The 20,120-nt window shown below is 41.9% G+C and overlaps 1 protein-coding gene across 3 annotated transcripts in view; it reads right to left on the bottom strand.

The window, feature by feature from the left end:
- The window catches only part of adgrg2a (adhesion G protein-coupled receptor G2a), a 37,230-nt gene extending 19,253 nt beyond the window's left edge, over positions 1–17,977 (bottom strand). The window contains exons 1-15 of one of the 3 annotated variants that reach the window (XM_070553252.1): positions 17,856–17,977; positions 12,786–12,877; positions 12,251–12,573; positions 11,064–11,310; positions 6,841–6,990; positions 6,664–6,711; positions 6,510–6,583; positions 2,128–2,199; positions 1,992–2,035; positions 1,773–1,909; positions 962–1,070; positions 822–880; positions 691–741; positions 152–219; positions 29–72 (exon numbers count right to left, since the gene is read on the bottom strand). In XM_070553252.1, the coding sequence (XP_070409353.1) occupies positions 29–72; positions 152–219; positions 691–741; positions 822–880; positions 962–1,070; positions 1,773–1,909; positions 1,992–2,035; positions 2,128–2,199; positions 6,510–6,583; positions 6,664–6,711; positions 6,841–6,990; positions 11,064–11,310; positions 12,251–12,573; positions 12,786–12,873 (1,514 nt within the window). In that variant the 5' untranslated portion in view covers positions 12,874–12,877; positions 17,856–17,977. Of the gene's footprint in view, positions 1–28; positions 73–151; positions 220–690; positions 742–821; positions 881–961; positions 1,071–1,772; positions 1,910–1,991; positions 2,036–2,127; positions 2,200–6,509; positions 6,584–6,663; positions 6,712–6,840; positions 6,991–11,063; positions 11,311–12,250; positions 12,574–12,785; positions 13,094–17,855 lie in introns of those variants that run through there. The other 2 variants (XM_070553250.1, XM_070553251.1) reach the window with 2 other exon arrangements.
- Positions 17,978–20,120: the final 2,143 nt, after the last annotated feature.

The raw sequence follows: 20,120 nt of genomic DNA, 5'->3' as shown, positions 1-20,120 counted from the left end.
TCTGTAATTCAGTGTGATCTTCACTTACGGTTCCGTTGTTCCACAGATGACAGCTATAGCAGGCTGTAATAACTGTTAATGAAAATGAAAGAGTACCTGTTTAGAAAATAAAAACAAACCGTATACATGGGTCAAGGGTTTGTATACGCACCAAGCTTCTTAGGTCGTCAGTTGTAAGGATTTTGTTCATAAGATCGATTCTCAAAGCATAAAACTGACCTAAAAAAACAAGAAAAAGAAGCAGAATTATGATCTCAGAGGTATCTCCCACATCGTTGGCACAAATGTGTTTTGCTCTTCTGTCATGAATAGCTGCAGATTTATTTTTGCATGTGTTAAAAATGGTTGTCAAACATCTTTAGCAGTGACAAATACTCAGGACAACAGGAATTCAAGCAAGTTAACGTCATTTAGATGTCAAAGCTTGTCAAGATGTCAAACCCAAACAAAGAAAATTACCACATAAATCAGCTATTTTGCATAGAAGAGTGGTCAAATATTTGACTAAATCATTTCAAAAGCAACTAAATGGCAACAAAAATTATTTAATCAAGGTCCCATTTAGAGTTATAAGTCTAATAATTTCATCCTGAGAATAGAAACCCTTAAAAGCCCGGTGTCGGTGTGCAGTTCACTTCTGTCTAAAGACATTTTTAAAGGAAATTTATATTTTTTTATTTCATCTCTTACGTGTGGTTTCACAGAAAGCGTCGCAGCTACAGAAGTTAGAAGAAGCAGCTGCTGAAAAACAAAACAAACAAAAAAACATGATTACAAACCTCTGAAGAAAACTTAGAAATACGAGTGAATGTGAGACGTACGGCTGCAGGAGTCGGTCCTTTCCTGTGGAAGCAGCTCAGAGTTTGACTCCAACAGAGAGCTGTAGAATAAACATGGATGAGGGACGGTGTTCAGATGTAGACACGGAAACCAACGATGGAAAACAAGAAGTTCTGCTCACCATGTAACATTAGACGTTGTGTTGGACAGACAGATGTCATCCAAAGATGTAGATGAACATTTTACAAAAGTACCACCAGAGGGCGACACGTTCTCACACAGATCTCGACCTGAGTTAGAAAAAACAAATGATTTTGTGATTAATGGAAATCTAAACTTTATAAGGTTAAATCATTTAGGCATAAGTTAGAAACACTCCTGTGTATTAGTCAAATATGTACAACTAAATTCCTGTTTTGCGTCGACACAATGGTGAATTTGCACTTGCATGTCCTTACCATGGACGTAATTTTCACTTTAGATGTGGGGGGGACACGGGGGGGGGGGGGGGGGGATCTTTACAGTATGTTCTAATGGGAAACAGGCTTCAACACAAACGTTTCTACTTGGTCCTAGAGCTCAACCAGTGTCAATTTAATATAAAGTAATATTGCTTTTGGATGGTAAAAAGTGCTGGGGTCAAAACTTGGCTTTGGAAAAAGTGGGGGGGGACATGTCCCCCCTGTCCCCCCCCCAAAAAAAATTACATCCATGGTCCTTACTCGCTAATTTTAGTCCACTTTGCATGTTCCCCAAGTCTTTCCAGAACCTAAATGACTTAAATGCTCTTTTTCTACATACTTTCAGGCAGAGTTCACACATGACTGATGACAAAAACAAACAGGCTAGTATTTGTCCAAAATATTTTACTATTTAAAAGTCTGGGGGCAGTAATTTAAATGTAAATCTGGTATATTTTAAATTTGGCAGATTGATCTTTCAATGGAAAATGTTCACACACTAGTAAACTGAAAGAAGACCAGAGTTCTCACCGACTCTTTCCACATTTCCTAGGATTGTTGCTTGCACTGCTCCTCCGGCTCGCTGCAGTGCAGATTCTGCAGCTCTTCGCAGATCGCACACGGACACAGCACGGCTCAGAAACAGTAGCACGCTGCAGCTGGACCGGCTACAAGCAGAAGTGTTCATGAGTCATGTGATTACAGTAAAGTATAACCCAGCCCCTAAAACACATCCAGACGTTTTCTTACCTTCTGTTCACGGCCTTGTTTCCTCTACATGTCACCTCCACAACCTGCAACAAAACAAACATGAACCACATGTCTCAGCGTTACAGGAGGATATTTACTCTGGAAGGAGTTTGCTGGTTTATGGGGGAAAGCTGACCTGAAGTTGTCCACCTGCCTGACAGAAACTGCTGAAGCTCGCTGCATCATTACAAGCAAACACTTTTGACACCTGAGGAAAAAATGGAGAGACAGAAGCAGACAGACGCCATGTGACTTAAGAAGAAGAAGAAGAAAATATAATTTCTATAGCGCCTCTCAAGATAAAAATCACGAGGCGCTTCACAAAAACAAAAACAAAAAATAAAAACATTGTAAAAATATAAAAAAGCATTTAGAAAATGTTTAAAATATATTTAAAATGAGCAAAAATAAGCAATTGTGATTTAAAAGAAAAAATGTAAAGAAAGAGAGAGAGTGAACAGGAAAGAGGGAAATCAGTGGATCCTGAGGAAGGTGGAATAGGTGGGGAGAGCAGAATAAAGAGAGAGAGGTGAAGAAGGTCATACAAAAGCCAGCTTGAACAAGTGAGTCTTCAGCTGCTTTTTAAAGGAGACCACTGAGTCCACTGATCTCAGGCTCAGGGGGAGAGAGGTCCAGAGTCTGGGGGCCACAGCAGCAAACGATCTGTCACCTTTGGTGTTTAGCCTGGTGCTGCACAAGCAGTAGGCTTTGATCGCTGGACCTCAGGGACCTGCTGGGGGTGTAGGGACTAAGAAGATCACCAATGTAAGATGGTGCTTGTCCATGTAAGGCCCTATAGACCAGAACCAGGATCTTGAAATGAACCCTAAAGTCTGACATGAAGCAGGAAGGTGTTTAATTATAAACGTGCACCCCATAACAGCTTCTTATATAGAATAGGATGAGCAGCACAGCAGACTTTAGGTTTATCTAAACGGTTTTTTTATCTCATTCAAAAATTTTATACATCGGAGTTAATAAATCTCACATTCTCTCCTTTAAAGGTCAGAAGCTGAACCTCAGCCTCAGGTAAAACCATAAAAATGGTTCCATTTCATCTAAACTTTATGATTTCTTCAAGCATGAAACAATCTTCATTGAAAAATTCTTTTCTTTATTGAGTTTACTGGATTGAGTGAAAAACTGTGCAGAATTTGGTTCCTCCAGGTGTTTCCCTCGGTATTCAGACATCACCAGATATATTCATCCCTAGAGTCTAGTTCTCCGTGTCACCTGCTGTAAGTCAGCTTCATTGATCTAGTTTCATTTTTACAGTAAATATGAGGAAAAACTTCCTAAAAACAAAGATGGTTTCTGAGGATTTCGTGATATTGTGTCGAAATTAGATGTTTAATGCAGCAAAAGGGTCAAACATAGTATAGTTAACTACTGAGTGTTAAGAATAAAATGTGGAAATACAATAGCAAAATATTCAAATATTAAAAAAACTCAACTCAACTTTATTTGTAAATCACGCCTTGCAGGCAAAAAGATGCCCCCAAGGTGCTACACAGATCAAGTAAAAAACATAAAACATTAAGTCCAGAAAATAAAAACATTGCATCACAAGATACAGATTAAAAATACAGTGAGTACACAGATTGCTATAAGTAAAACAATAAAACTAGTTAGAAAGGTTAAAAGACAGATCATAAAAGTAGGTTTTTAGCCTTGCCTTAAAAACCGCGACAGAGGTGGAGGCCTTTATGCTGAGAGGAAGCTCGTTCCAAAGCGTAGGGCCTGCCACAGCAAAGGCCCTATCACCACGTGTCGTTAGGCGCGTTCTTGGGACCGAGAGGAGCATGAGGTTCTCCGAGCGGAGTGACTGTGCAGGGGTGTACGCTTGAAGCAGTGACACCAAGTAAGGAGGGGCCAAACCATTTAACGTTTTGAAAACCAATAAGAGTATTTTCAAACGAATCCTTACATCAACGGGCAGCCAGTGAAGCGCAGCCAGGACAGGAGTAATGTGGTCATACTTGCGCCTGCCCTCTAAAAATCTGGCAGCAGCATTCTACACCATTTGCAACCTGGCTATTGAGCCCTAGCTCACACCGAATAAAACAGAGTTACAGTAGTCCAATCGCACCGTGATAAAAGCATGGACTACCGTCTCAAGATCATGACGTGACAAAAATGGTTTGATCTTTGCCAACTGACGGAGGTGGAAAAAGGAGGAGATCACTCCATTGATGTGGGATGTGGGTATCAAAACTAAGGGCGCTATCCAGTTTAACACTTAGTTTAGTCACCGATGTAGTCAGCTGGCCATTAAATGACCCACAGTCAGTTAGGGAAAAGTCACAATGTCTGCTTGGAGCAAACAATATAGCCTCTGTTTTGTGATCACTTAGGCTCAGAAAACTTTTACTCATCCAGGTCTTGATCTCCCTCAAACAGTTGGTAAATAGAAATAGAGAGACCACTGGACGTGTTCAGAGGCAGGTACAGCTGACAATCGTCAGCATAAAGGTGGAATTGAACTCCAAGCTCACGACAGATGTCACCTAAGGGCAGAATGTAAACAGAAAACAACAGAGGCCCTAATATCGAGCCCTGTGGTACCCCCCCCCCCCCCCCCCCCCCCAGGGTAGATCAGAGCACTCTGAGGAATAACTTCCCATGCTAACACACATTTTTCTATTTGTCAAGTATGATCCAAACCGATCCAGGGCTAACCCTGAAATCCCGGCATAATGATGCAGACGGTGAAGCAGCACTTCATGATCTATCGTGTCAAAGGCAGCCGTGAGGTCCAGCAGAAGTAACAACACAGAATTACTGCTCTCAGTTGCTAGATAAAAGTCATTGAGCACTTTAACCAGTCATGTGACTTTAAACAGGTCATGTGTAAAAGTCCCATGTGTAAGAGGACCATAGGTGAGGTAGGAATGTCGATCCCCTGGTAAATCAACTGCTAAGCTGCTGGTTCTTATCCCAGCTGCTTCCACTCGCCAGCCAACCGCTCCAGCGAAAGTTGGAGATCACAGACTGATGAAGCCAACAGGACCACATCATAGGCAAAAAGCAGCAACTCAGTTCTTAGGACACCAAAACAGATCCCCTTAACACCTTGGCTGCGCCCAGAAATCCTGTTCAGTGACGAACAGCATTTTAGCTCTGGGACAGATCCAGCTGGGCATATCATGGACTCCTGGAAACAGTGGAACCTGATCTGCCTCTCTCAACTGTCTGTAGAGGATTCTGAAGACGCCTGGATATTCGTGGTGTTGGTGTCAGGTTTCCTGCTCTTTGGCCTAGGAGGCTTCCTGGCTTACCGGAAAACTGACGAGCTGTCGAGGAATATTGGCGCTCTCCCCGAGCTCAGGGATGGATTACACTGCGCTGTGAATTCACAGACTCATATAATTGTCGAGATGAGTCGTAAGCTTGGAACTTTGGCTGAGATTCATGCGTTGGCACAAAAGATGGATGCCATCAAGGAGCGAGTGGACGAATAGGCATGGATTGGGATACATTTACACCATTATTAGGATTTTGAGAGGTTGAGGACCAACAGAACTTTAAGACATAGGAAATTATCTCTGACTGGCCACAAAACTATTTCATATCTGAATCTGGTGCCCTTGAGCCTGAGAGGCTACAACGAATGCCCCCCTCAGAAGAAATGTGGAATGCTGCCGTCGCTATGGCAACTCTGTCTCCCATTCCCAGCCTGGGCGGGACTGTGGGCTGTGAAGGCTGCAGAATCGTTCCAGGAGTCACTGTGCCCTCCAAACCCAACGACCTCCCTCCCCTGTCCAGACTGAGGTGACGAGCGCTGCTCATCGTGGCTGCATGCACTGACGTGTGGAGAGTCCCCAACCCTACCACCCCACCTAGTGGACACTTATGTTGTGTGATGTCTGAAGTCTGTTGCATTTCTGTCTGAGGTGTTTTTTGCAGAGCAAAGCTGCCCTCTCTGTGGAGGGTAACTCTGAAGTGCCTTTTTTTCCCTCCACCTGAACCAATCCTCATGTATAAACCCCTCTGTTCTCCATTAAGGTAGCGTGACTCGGGTTGTGAATGACCACAGTCACCAATTCTTGTCATGTGTCTATGCCTATGTCTGTATGTCTAATCTCAGAATTGTGTTCACTGAAACTCTAATTTCCCTCTGGGATTAATAAAGTATCTTTGAATTTGAATTTGAACCCTTTACACAGAACTGTGTGGTGATGAAATAGTAAAGATTGGGAATACTGGGAATTTTAGACAACGAATGTGTACAACAGATCAGATAACAGGGGTCAACAAAAGAAAGTAAAGCCTGAGGCTGATATAACAAAAGAAAAACCATCGCTGAGGTATTTCTTTACAACGTGAATGTCAGCCTTTAACAGAATTCCTCTCAGCAGCATCAACAGGCTTCTGTTCCACAGGCTAATCCTGCTTCAGGAAAACTGGTCTGCAAAAATGTGACATTTAAAGCAATTAAAGGAGTGAGTCAGTGCACAGCTGGAGTGTGAACAATTTACAACAATCTCATCGGAAAGCAGAAAAAGTTTTTACTCTCACCAAACTGTTGAGCTCCTGTTCAGTCTTGCTGCTCTCTGAGGCGTTCACGTTTATGAGCATCCAAAAGTAAGCACCTGGAGGAAGAAGTAAAGATGTAACACCAAAGTAAAAACTATTAATGAAGACAGACTGAACCAAGGTGATGGATTCTTACTTTGATTGGAACAAAGCTGACTGATGTTACAGTTTACTAAAGGTGATCCTGAAAGAGAAGGTTAAAAGGAAACTAGATAAGGGACAGTTAGTTGTTTATGGAACAGAATAGCGCTGAAAGTCTCAAATTGCATGCCTGCAAAACAATGTACACAGCATCTGCTGTATGCAGACTAACCTGATGACAACAATCCTTCCTGCAGGTTTTGTTTGACAGGCACTGATGTCATTGGATGCACACGGCTGCTGGTTGAAAGCGGATTGGCTGGACTGGTGTTAGAGGAGGGGGTTGAAGCCATAATGTCTGTACTATTTGAGTAATCTGGGCCTGAAATGCAAATAAAAGTCAGAGTTCATGCTTCAACCTGTTTTCCAGCAGTAAATCTTATAAGAAATATTTGGAGATCCTTGTGCGCAAAAGTCCAATAAATCAAGTTTTGTGCTAACATGTGCAGCAAAATTGCAAAAATTGCATATCAGTCTCTAAAATTGTCAGAAGGGGAGATTCAGGCCAAACATCTTCATAATGTTTTGCCATATGAACCGGGCCCCTTATGCAAGCTTCAGTTTGGCGCAAGATGACTTTGTATTTTGATTTATAATTATAAAAGCATCGCAGACCCACAAAATGTTGGCTCAAATCATTTGGAAAAGTGAAAATGAGACTAAAAAAGTGCAACAATGTAAACACTATTGTAAATATGATAAAAACACAAGGACCCCAAAACAAGACACAGAAGAATCTAAAGAAACCAGGAAGTATTTGGACAGAAATGATGATTGCTGATTGACAGCAGCTGTTGCTTAATGTCTGCAGGACAGGTGTGAGTTATGAACTGAAGGCGAGAAGTGGGTCAAACACTTAAAGAGAACCAGAAAACACACATCTGGTCATGTTTTACAATTTACTCAAATATTAAACTCAACATAACATGATCATTACATAAAAAGTGATTCCAATTACCTGAAACAGCAAAGAAAAAAAAGTCTATTCAAAAGAAACAATTAAATATCCCTAAATATATGCTAATTGGATTTATTTTTAAGCAAACCAACTAAATCAGATTAAAAGGCCAAAAGTAACGGATATATTTTAAGTTCATAAGTTACTTATCAATAAATACCATTACATACTGTCACTTCTGAGATGTGACATAGGGTAGGTGGAGGATTACTTCCCAAATGATTGGTTTTTGCCTTCAGAGTAAAGAGGACACTAAAAGTTTAAAGGTTCCAGATATTTCTCACGAGGAAATGGCGATATCACGCGGAAAAAAGCTAAAAGAAAATGTAGATTTTTCATTAAATTGAACCTTTAAGTGATTAATCCCTTAAAAACATTTGTCCCAAATCTGCATCAAACCATGTCCTGCCCTAAAGTGCCCCGATGTGGGTATTTGTAAAAGTACCTTCATTAAAAGGTTTCAGCTAATGTTCCATGTTAAAGTCCTTTTCAGCTATTTACTAAAATGAATGAATGTCCACCTTTTGGGACAATAAAGGTTGTTTCTATTCTATTCTATTGTTAGAAGTATCGGAAACCCTAGCATCTCTGACTGCAGAGTTAAAGGATGTCAGAAGATCCTTTAGGTGCAGCAGATGGACGTGGAGATGGCTTTTCTTCCACAAATGCTCAATATTTCTGCATTGGCGCTTCAGGCTGCGAAGACTGTCAGTAAAACAGGGAGTAGGGTTCACTGCAGGAACTGATCTGGTTCTGAGCGGACAGATGTTGTCCAGAATGGAGAGGCAGTGCTCGTTAAACTGAGAAGTTAAGGAATCTGGGTCGTTATCAGAAGAACAGGGTGGATCAAAAGCAGCAGAATAATTGCTAGCTGTGCTCTCAGTAAGAAAACGAGAACTAACCATACGGCGAGCAGGAGGTGGGGACGCAGAAACTGACAAGTTAAAGAAAATGCAATGGTGATCTGAAATATAAACATCCTCAGGACAAACACTGTCAGCATTTAGACTAAGGGTAAAAACAAGGTCTAGAGTGTGCCCCCTGGTGTGTGTGGGGCCAGAAACATGCTGGGTAAAGCTGAAGGAGTCCATAAGGCTGGAGAAATTCATGGCAAAGTGATCAGAGGGATCATCAACGTGGATAAGTCACCAACAATCACCAGTCTGGACAGCTTCACAGTGGAGGATAGAAAGTCACTAAACTCCTGAAGGAAAGAACTGTTTGGACCAGGTGGACGATAAACCACAGCACAGTAGAACGGGTTCTTAAACCTGACTTTAATCAGCTGCAGTTCAAAGGAAGCAAAGTGACCAGAGGTTGTAGAGCTACATGGAAGATGGTCTCTGAAAACAACAGCTAGGCCTCCACCACGACCAGAACCCCGAGGCTGGCTAAGAAAAGAATAACCACTCGGGCAGAGTTCAATAAGAGCAGAATAATCAGATGTTTGCTGCCAAACTTCAGTCAGAAACAGAAAATCCAGGTTTTTAGAGAGAATTAGATCATTGAGCAGGAAGGACTTATTGTTAACAGAGCGGGTGTTTAATAGAGCCATGCTGAGTGAGGTGGAGGAATCAGAAACTACAGAAACAGCTGGAGTTAGTGGACGTAAATTAGCAGGGTTAGATCCACGGTGTTTATAAAAACCACTTATGGAGGGAACAGGAGGAGAAACCACTGAGGAATGAGGATAAACGGACCTTAAAAAACTTGGACGGATGAACCGCGTCGCAACGCGGCCTGGCGGGAATGCGGAAGTGGCGCTCGGGTCACCAAACAAAGGACAAAAAGCTAGAAGATCGCGCCGATGATTACTAGATAAACCACGCTTTAAGAGAAGTCTTATTCTCACCTGGATTCCTGCTCGTTTACCTCTTTTCCTCCGACGTTTTCCCGGGGCCGGACAAACATAGCTGGAGGTGCGCAGCTCGGGACCGTAGTTTGGCTCCGGGCCAGTGCGCCGCTCAGGTAAACAAAGAGAGAGGTACGTCCTCGGTGCGTCTTGGGCGATCTTGAACGAACGGAAGGACAAAAGAGTCTGGCGATCATAGGAGATGGTAGCAGGGACACTACTGAAGAGGATCGCAGACAGGATCAAGGTGGAAAAGAGGAGGTTAGTGGAGAAGAGTTTGAAAAAGTGGCCGGTGACTGCGGCTAAGCCAAGCACAGGCGCCATCTTGTTGCCGACCGGAAGCGTGCCATACACATATGTGAATGTATGGCACAGTGTGATATAATTTTCTTCCCACACTTCAGTCCAGCACAAACAAGTAACTGTTGTTTTGGATTTTCCCAGATAAATCTCTTTTACATACATGTTTGTCACTCTGGCACCTCCAACCGGATTTCCAAGCAACACAGTATCAGCAGGAAGTACAAACACTATTTGCATGTCGCCTGCAAAAAACAGGCTTCCGAACTTTGCTGCCAGCAAACAATTGACAAGTGTCAGCTCGCTGCCATTTTCCATCCTGTTGAGATTATACTGGACTGAATTCAAACATTTACTCAATCGTATTCCAAAGAACCCTAGATTTACTAATAAAATAGCCTTCATTTCCACAGAAACATGATGGGATTTACATGTGGTTGGTTTTAGAAAAGGATGTCAAGAAGAGCAGCAAAGAAGCATCTTCTCTTTAATCTTGTCAGGACTGGAGCACATAGATCGTCCATAGAAGATGAGCCTAGCATTAATATTTGCCCTTTGTCCTGCCAAAGGTGACGCCTTCTGAAACCATCCATTTGTGTAAGCCTCTCAACCAAGAATACTGAGAACACAGTCATGAATAAAGCATGGTACCTAATCATCCTCTAAGTGGAACACCTGCAGCCATTTGGGGTCCAGGTCAAAATACTAGCCAGAGGTATGTACACAAACAAAAACCTGCAAAATCAAACCAACGCCAAATATTAATTACGTAGGATATGGCTGGCGAGAGTCAGGATTTAGACCAGAAGTTGATTGAAAGCATGAGTCGCAGAAAAAGAATGACCAACGTTGCAGATTTAGAGTCTGATCATGACTGTTTTTAAATCCTCAGTAAAAGTATTTGTGTCACTGTCAAACCTTTGTCTAGATCAGAGTCTCCATGCATTATTATGTACTAGTAGTTTTAGAAACGCTTTTATCTTTGAACTATGCTACCTCAGGCACATTTAATCTAATTAACAAAGCTCGGTCTTGTGTGCTAGTTAGAAATATTGTTTTGGCTAAGTATCAGTATGAGATAAGTTTCATGACACGGCATTCATGAATGCCTAATTTGTCTCTTGCATTCATGATTCATTAGTTTAATATATTAAAAAAATGCTGCACTCAGATTTTTCTAATTTTCTAATTAGCAAAGAAAATTATTTATTTAAACACAAAAAAAGTCAAGCATTAAATTAGTAAATTTCTAAGAATCAGGAGGTAAATGTTGGGTCTGCCTCACCGCAGTGAAGATGTGGTTGTGTTTCTCTGGATTTGGAACTGGTCACTGCCCAGGATTGTGAATTCCAGCCAACGACCGTCCCATCCTCACAAAACTCGTGATCACCCAAGTCTGCCCACATCCGGAACAAGTACAGCTCCACATTCCCACCTAATCCGTTTCTAGGGTTACAGCCCAGCCAAAGGGAGCCATATGCAGGGATGGCCTGAGCGATGACGGTCCTTTCTGCCACCATCTTCCCATCTACCTGAAACATTTGCATATTCAGTGATTATATATTTACATTTTAATAAACATAATATTCAATTCTGTAAATCAAATTTCATCCAATTTTTATTTCTACCTTTCCTTTTTTTCCATTTCTGACTCGCTGTCTATTCACCATTTTGCAAAATTGTTATGGAAATTACACAATTGGAGAGTCAGTAACTGATTTTGTGTTTCCTATTTCAAATATTCACATATGGTCAAAGAACAAAATATAAATGCTGTACTGGTTATTCTGGTAGAAATATCATCGATTTTCTAATTGGAATTGCTAAAAATTTTTATCTCGTGAAAATTTGCCTTCATGCATTTTTGCTGTTTTTGCTCCTCTGATAGGACGCAATGACACAGAGTAAATTTCTGGGTTTGATCAAATGAAACTTTTGTGCTTGTGTTTGTCCAATTTTGAATTTAGAGTAGAATATCATCATAGAGGATTCATTTTGGGAATATCGTCAATGAATAACAATCATTTCACAACCAATCAGCATGAGTTAACCAAAAAGTCGGCTCAGCAACTCCACCGGGCTATTCTGATCAGGTACCCGGAAAGTTCCTGAAAATGGCCCGGTCAAGTGGACACACACACACACACACACACACACACACACACACCGGGAAGTTCCCGTGACTTTACCCTGAAGTTCCGCCAGTGGAAACACACCTAGCGTCACATAAAACCAGGATAGTTTGGAGAGCCAACTTTTACTCTTAACAAATCAACCTTTGCAAACTGAATTCCATATTTAAACAAGTTATGTGTCTGATGTTGGAATTAGTTTGCTGAAATTACCAAGTGTGTCAAAAAAATCTAAAAGAGAAAACCAATGTGGAGAAAAATATTTTTCACAGGTTTAAAGACATAAGAGAGCATCAGATTTACTCCAGAACAGAACAAAAATGCACACCCTAAAATTTACCTCCAGACTAAACACGTTCCTCGCTTCGTCCCTCCTCAGACAAACTCTGTGCCAAATGGTAGGGAGCATCTGGATTGGAAACTGGTGCCGGACTTGTAGCAGCCACCCATATATCATGTCCGAGTCTCCCTCCAGACCCAAATCGGGATAAATCCCGTAGACAGAGTTGTAGGAAAAAGCCACCCAGGATCCAGGGACAACCACCCGAACGTCCACACACACGGTCATGAGACGTGGCACGGAGACGATTGGGCTTTGTAGGGTCCAGTGGTCGTAACAGACATTTATCACAGCTTTGGTGTCTCCCAGGAAGGAGCAATGTACTGGAAAACATGGAATGGTGACACATTCAGGCACTGTATGGTTGGGAGCTTTGTAATTATTTAGAATAAAACATTAGCATTGCAAAATTGGTCTGATAGGAACAAATTTTATGAATCTTGATGACAAAGAATTATCCAATAAGGATTAAATTTATGTCACGCCTTTTTTTTGGGGGGGGGGGGGGGGGGGCTGTGGGGCTGGAAGACGATACCTGTCGGTGGAGCAGCTACTGTCAGGAAAAGGCTGATGATTCGAAGGAGGTGAATTTCCCATTTTCCTTCTGCAACGAGGCAACACATCCTCCTGGAGACACAAGAACGCAGTTTTATTTTGATAAGTGTACTTTTGCATTTCTCTGTATTTCTTTGCATTTCTGACCCCTCACACTGCCGCCATTCTCGTCCACAGCCTCGTCACCTCCCGTATCGATTATTGCAATTCACTTCTTTATGGTCTCCCCAACAAACTCCTTCATAAACTGCAACTGGTCCAGAATTCAGCAGCCCGTATTATCACCAGAAACCTTTCCTTTCACCACATCATCCCGGTTCTCCAGCAGCTTCACTGGCTCCCAGTTAAATTCAGGTCCATCTTCAAAATTCTCCTCCATACCTTCAAAGCAATCCACAACCTCTCTCCTCCATATATCTCAGACCTTATAAGTATTCACACCCCATCCCATTCTCTCAGATCTTCTTCTTCCATCCATCTTGCGGTTCCTTCTACCCGTCTCGCTACCATGGGGAGCAGAGCTTTCAGCCGCTCTGCTCCTCGTCTCTGGAACTCACTTCCCCCAGACATCAGGAACATCGACAGTTTCACCCTTTTCAAAACAAAACTCAAAACACATATGTTTAAATCTGCCTACAACCTCTGATTTTATTGAACTGTTTCTCTCAGTTTTTTTTTCTTGTTTGGGTTTTATTATTGTTTTATTGTGTTTTATTACGTGTTTTCTGTCAAGTGACCTTGGGTGTTCTGAAAGGCGCTTTTAAATAAAATGTATTATTATTATTATTATTATTATTATTATTCTGTAACGTGTCAATAAATAGGAAAAGCTTATTTTCCCCATGATTCCTCCCTTTTTTTCTACTCATCCTCATTCGTGCAATCTGTGTTTCTAGATTAATTTACTGGATCTCATGTCATTGTCCACATAGTTTCTATTACAGCTTGTAAGCTAAAACTATTTCATTCATGCTTTTGTGTACGTGAAGGATACAACTGGTGGGAAGGTAGGGGAGGAGACGTGGTGGCTTGAGTTACACCTCAGGACATTCACACCGTTCAGAAGGATAACTTATTGTTGCAAGTCCTTTAAGGCTGCTGATCCACACCCAAGTCACACAAGTATGTTTTACATATTAGGCTAGCACTTCTTCAATTTCAAGGTATCCAATTTGGCAAGACAACACTGTAAACTCTATCGGACTTGTGATATGTGTTTTATGTGGGATTTATGTCATTTGGTCCCAATATTCGACCACTGGGACGAGTTTAGAGGTCAACTGCTGTTTGAAACTAGCACACAAGCTTTTTTATGTAGCGCTTAGCACAGAAAGTGACTTACAAAGATCAACAAAACAAATCATTAGCCATAAAAAGAAAACAACAAAACATCATCAAATAAAATCCATCCATCAGCCACTTATCCGGCGTTGGGTGGCGGGAGCAGCAGCCTAAGCAGGGATGCCCAGACTTCCCTCCCCCCAGCCACTTGGGCCAGCTCCTCCGGGGGAATCCCAAGGCGTTCCCTGGCCAGGTGAGAGACATAATCCCTCCAGCGTGTCCTGGGTCTTCCTTTGGGTCTCCTCCCAGTTAGATGTGCCCGGAAAACCTCACCAGGGAGACATCAAGGAGGCATTCTGACCAGTTGCCCGAGCAACCTCAACTGGCTCCTCTCGATATGGAGGAGCACCAGATCTACTCTGAGCCCCTCCCGGATGACCGAGCTTCTCGCTATCTCTAAGGGAGAGCCCAGCCACACTGGAGTAAACTAATTTTGGCCGCTTGTATCCATGGTTTTGTTCTTTCAGTCACTACCCAAAGCTTGTGACCATGAGGGGTAGGGAAAGTAGATCGGCGGGTAAATCGAGAGCTTTCCCTTCCAGCTCAGCTCTCTCTTCACCACAACAGATCGGTACAATGCCAATCCACCCATCAATCTTGTGTTCCAGCTTTCCCTCACTCGTGAACAAGACCCCGTGATACTTAAACTCCTCCGCTTGGGGCAGGACCTCATCCCTGATCCGGAGAAGGCATTCTACTCTTTTCCGACTCAAGACCATGGTCTCGGATTTAGAGGAGCTGATTTTCATCCCAGCTGCTTCACACTCGGCTGCGAACCGCTCGGAGATCAGACCCCTTAAGATGAATAATACATTAAATAAAAGAGAAAGATAAATAAAATCAGAAAACACAACAAAAGCAGTTATAAATATAAGGATCAAGCCACGAATTCAAAACATTAATCAAAACTGTCATAAAACAAAGGAAAGATTGTTATAAATCGTTGTTCAGGTGAAAAACTCGTTAACACACAAAAACACAAATCTACTTTTAAGCTACAAGAGGAACAAAATAGGACTTTTGGTTGAAACTTAGATTCACACCAGTGGCAAGACACAATGTACACATCCTTCCAATCTTATTTAGTTTCCTTTATATTACAAATGCAAATTGTCATCGAACCTCTTCTGATTTTAAAGCTGGGGTGCGTACTTTAAAATGTCAAAGTCACTTGAGAAATGCATAAACTTGACTACCTGACCCTATTCTAAGATATAAAGTAGAACCACCAAAACCAGTCATTTACATGTTGACCAGTAGAGTTGCATGTCCACAACAGAGAGAGAGAGAGCTGTCAATCAATGAGAATGTGCCCCAGTTCCCAGCATGCACTGCAGGCCGACACACTGATGCTTCGCACACAAACCTAGCATGACTGCTAACTAGACGTGCATTAGACTAAAGCACGTCAGTAAACTTCAAGGGAACAAAAAGGGATCTGTCTGTTGTGTTTTGGAGCTAAACGATTAAAAGGTCTGTATTTGTATAGAACCTTCTTTGAGTTCTACAGCCCCCCAAGGCGCTTCACAACACAATCAGTCATTCACCCATTCACTCGCTGGTGGGGATGAGCTACAATGTAGCCACAGCTGCCTTGGGGTGAAGGCTGCCTAACACTGGCACCACCGGTCCCTCCGACCACCACCAGCAGGCAAGGTGGGTAAAGTGTCTTGCCCAAGGACACAACTGCAGCATTCTCTGGTCGGAGCCGGGATCGAACCTGCAACCTTTTGATTACTGCACAACCCGCTCTAGCTCCTGAGCTACTGCCATCCCTCAGCGTCACGTTCAACCTTACGTTACATCGGACTAATTTTTAGCCTGTTGCAGCGTTAGCAGGTGTGTGCTACCATGCATCACTGCTGTTTCAGTGCTTCTGAAACTGATTTGATTAAAATGAGTGATAAGCAACTCAGATGGAGTATCAGGTTTACTTCATCAGAAACCCGCCATGTCTAATCATCCTCATTCCAGACCTTGGGTGATTCTACCACCAAACAACTCTTCAAAGACTAACTCAATCGTTTTACTCAGTCAGAAAACAAATTCCGTTTCATTTATTTATGAACTGGTGCCTCTCCGATGGACACGTTGGAGAGGTTACATCTCCAATCTGGTCCGGGAACGCCTTGGGGTCCTGCCGGAGGAGCTGGTGGAGGTGGCCAGGGAGAGGACGGTGTGGAGCTCCCTAGTTGGGATGCTGCCCCCGCGACCCGGACCCGGATACGCGGAGGAAGACGACGACGACGACGATGAACTGGTGCCAAACTGGTGATTTATGCTCTGCAGCAGGAATGAATGAATTGTTCTGTGGGTTTTCTGTGTTCACAGTCTCCAACATTCTCATGTCAACTTTGCATGAATCAAATCCGAGGTTGTTTGATTAAATTAGAATGATTCTTAAAAATGTCCCTATTTGTTTCCATATATGTGCAACACAGAGATGTTTAAGGTTTTCTAAAAAAAAAAAAAAAAAAGTCCGAAACAAATGATGACAGCTGCAGCGCACAAAAGCAGAAGTGGACATCTACAAGGAAGCAAGAATGCTCTAGATGTTTATCGGTGCATATCTGAGAGAACCGGTTTTATTATAACAACAACAAAAGGTAAAGAAGGAACTGGAAATGGAGGAACAACTGAATCAAAATGGTTATTAAAAGAAAGCCAGATGGAATATTAAGAAGAAGAAACAATCTTTTAGCGCCTCTCAAGATAAAAATAATGAGACATGTCACAAAAGATATATTGAAAATATAAAAATAACAGGATTGAAAAAAGATTAAAAATATCATAAAACTGGGAGAAGTAAAAGATTGTGATAAAAATGTGAAGAAAGGGAAAGAGTAAAATAGAAATGTAGCTGCAGGAACTGAAACTTTACCCTGATGGATACCTGAAAAGCCAAGTCCCCATTTTTATTTAAAAAAAAACTTTTGAGGATACTGAAAATTTTGAATTACAATCTTAAATGTCTTTATTGGAAGCCAGCCACATGCTGCCACAGCTAACCGATCTTTGCAAACACAAAAATGGTTTCACCTCGATCGGTTTTACAGACGCCGAGCCAAAATGTGGGATTTGTATCGTTCTGGTGCCGTTTTAAGATTTTACTTCTTTTAAAGCAGTCTGAGCTTAAACCAAAACAATTATAACTCCATCATTAAGATAGGTGGGACATTCCGATTCTGAAAAATAAACGCTATTATTTTTGTCTTGATATCAGCGGTTTGCTTTAGAAGCATGAAGCGGTTTACTGTGGCAGGAGACTTTAAATCTTATTCACAACAATTAGTTTCAGCAGTTTTAACCTCAATGACTCTCTAACTAGCAGGTCAACCATGGTGGAGCATCATTTTGTCTCTATCCTAAATGAATTAGGTACTAAACTTAATTTCAAAATAACCGCAAGTACAAAAAATCAGAAAAATATGGAATTTACATCAATTAAAAATTAAGTTTTAGTATATTATGACCCTTTCTGCATCAAATTACTATAAAAAGTAAACTAGAGGTTTAATTTTATTTGTTTGGGTTAAATCAATCTTTACTTTCTGTGTTTAAGTGAATATTGTGACATTTTTGTGTAAAACTTTAACTTTCCAATCAGTAGGTTATCTTTTTTTTTTAACTTTCTTTAAATTTTAAACGTCATTTTCCACTTCCAGCATTAATATCAGAGGAAAGTACATTTGTTGTTGAGTTAACTCACCTGACGCTTCTTAAACGCCTCTGTAGTCGTTTAATAGCCCTGTGTTGGAAATCCTATGGAGGAGGACTGATCGTCACTCTGGTCCCTGCACGTCTCTCCATCTTTCCTGAACCTTCCGTCATCTGTCTTCCATGAATCCAAGTTTTGCTGCACTTTTTCCCAACTTGTCTCAGAGTTGTTTCTCTTTTCCACCCTCTGTACTTTCTCTCCAGTATCCACCTGTTTCTTACACACGACACTGGTCAGCAGCACAGTCTGCAGGCGAGAGAGAGAGAGAGAGAGAGAGAGAGAGAGAGAGAGAGAGAGAGAGAGAGAGAGAGAGAGAGAGAGAGAGAGAGAGATGCATTCAGGAAATCAGAAATTCTGCAATGCAATTCTAAATCAGCCTGCAGCACTTTGCAGCCAAAGAAGCGACACACACCCCGAGAGCTGTAGGAGGGGAAAGAGACACAAGCGGCTCGGTGTGTTGCTCCTGTGTCCCAGCAGGACTGGAAGGTAACAGCTGGCTGTGCAGGATGCAGGGTCAGACACTTCCTGCACCTGCTATCTGCCTTTCTCTGGCATGTCTGCTTTTGTTGAGAAGTGTGAAGCTGAAGAACAAATTGAAGAAAATTCAGAAATTCCTTCCAGTGAGAGGTAAGGAAGGATGGATTTGGGTTTAACAAACTGGTCAGATGTCTTCTGTCTCTTTCTTCACCGTCTCAGCTATGAACTTGAGGGATGGCCTCTGACAAAAAGAGCTCAAAAACAGCTTGAGGTCCTTTTAGAAGTCAAAGTGTGTTTTTCTTTCCTCGCCATGCTTCGTTATGGCGACAACGCTTTCACCACATCGTGTTCAGCTGCCACTGGAGGGCAGCCTCAGGTTGTCCGAGTCCCGTTTTCCACTTTGGATCAAGTGGCAGCTTCTGTTTAGTTTTCCTGAGGGGAAACACCAGTATCAGATCAGTGGAGCGGAGCAGAACTGCAGCGTGTTGCTGCTCCTCTTCAGTGACACAGCACTTTCAAATTCCCCCTCAGCATGAATGTGAGCACACTTTAGTGTCTGTTACACCAGCCTTTCTCAAATGGGGGTACGCGTACCCCTGGGGGTACGTAAAGAAACTCCGGGGGTACGTGAGAAAATGTACATTCATTTAAAAAAACAGTATCCATGGAAAATCTTTAAAAAAAATAATTATTTAATAAATATTTTACGAAAATATAAGTAAAAGTTCATAAAATGTGTTTTATATTTAGTAGAAGTAGGCTAAATTCATTATCCCAAAATCCCAGAGTCCTCCCCCCAATGCTTTTGCGCTCATTAGGGGGTACTCGGCTGAAAAAAATATTTCAAAGGGGGTACATCAGTCAAAAAAGGTTGAGTACCACTGTGTTAAACCATACTGTTTTCTCCCATTGCTCCATTTAATCAGCAGACATGCACCCAGGAGAGGATGTGAGGCACTGGGTCATCGTTTATGATGCTCAGTGCTGCCTGCGTGTGTTCTGGGAACCTCTAGTAATGAATCTCTGCAGGTTTTGTACGAATTCACTGTTATTGTGTTAAAATCCAGTGACATTATTCCTACTAGCCCGGTGGTTCCGAGCATTTTCAGCTGCAGACCTAAAAAATTAGTGGTCATAGGGACTCGTCAAGTATACAAACTCTACAACAATCCATTTATCAATTTAATCTGTTCATCTTGCTTTGTTGGGACAGTTGAAGCTCAGAATCACTAAAACAAGTTAATCAAAAGAAACCTGATGTGTCTCTCGCACCCCCAGGGAGTTGCACCCCACTTTTTGATAACCACTGCTTTAGAGTAACACTAAACAGTTCCCTGCTCCTCCGTCCTACTGGTTGAAAGTGGAATTACAGCTGCCGTAAATACCCTACTGTAGAAGAAGAAAATATTTCTATAGCGCCTCTCAAGATAAAAATTGCGAGGCGCTTCACAAAAACAAAAAATGTAAAAATATAAAAAGCATTTAGAAAATGTTTAAAAATATATTTAAAATGTGCAAAAATAGACAATTTTGATTTTAAAAATGTTAAGAAAGAGAGAGAATAGGAAAGAGGGAAATCAGTGGATCCTGAGGAAGGTGGAATAGGTGGGGAGAGCAGAATAAAGAGAGGGTGGTGAAGAAGGTCATACAAAAGCCAGCTTGAACAAGTGAGTCTTCAGCTGCGTTTTAAAGGAGACCACTGAGTCCACTGATCTCAGGCTCAGGGGGAGAGAGTTCCAGAGTCTGGGGGCCACAGCAGCAGATCTGTCACCTTTGGTC

The sequence above is a fragment of the Nothobranchius furzeri genome, chromosome 7 (assembly GCF_043380555.1).
Source record: "Nothobranchius furzeri strain GRZ-AD chromosome 7, NfurGRZ-RIMD1, whole genome shotgun sequence".
In the NCBI taxonomy this organism is placed as follows: domain Eukaryota; kingdom Metazoa; phylum Chordata; class Actinopteri; order Cyprinodontiformes; family Nothobranchiidae; genus Nothobranchius; species Nothobranchius furzeri.
The sequence above is the reverse complement of the archived record's forward strand: the minus strand, read 5'-3'. Positions and strand labels throughout refer to the sequence as shown.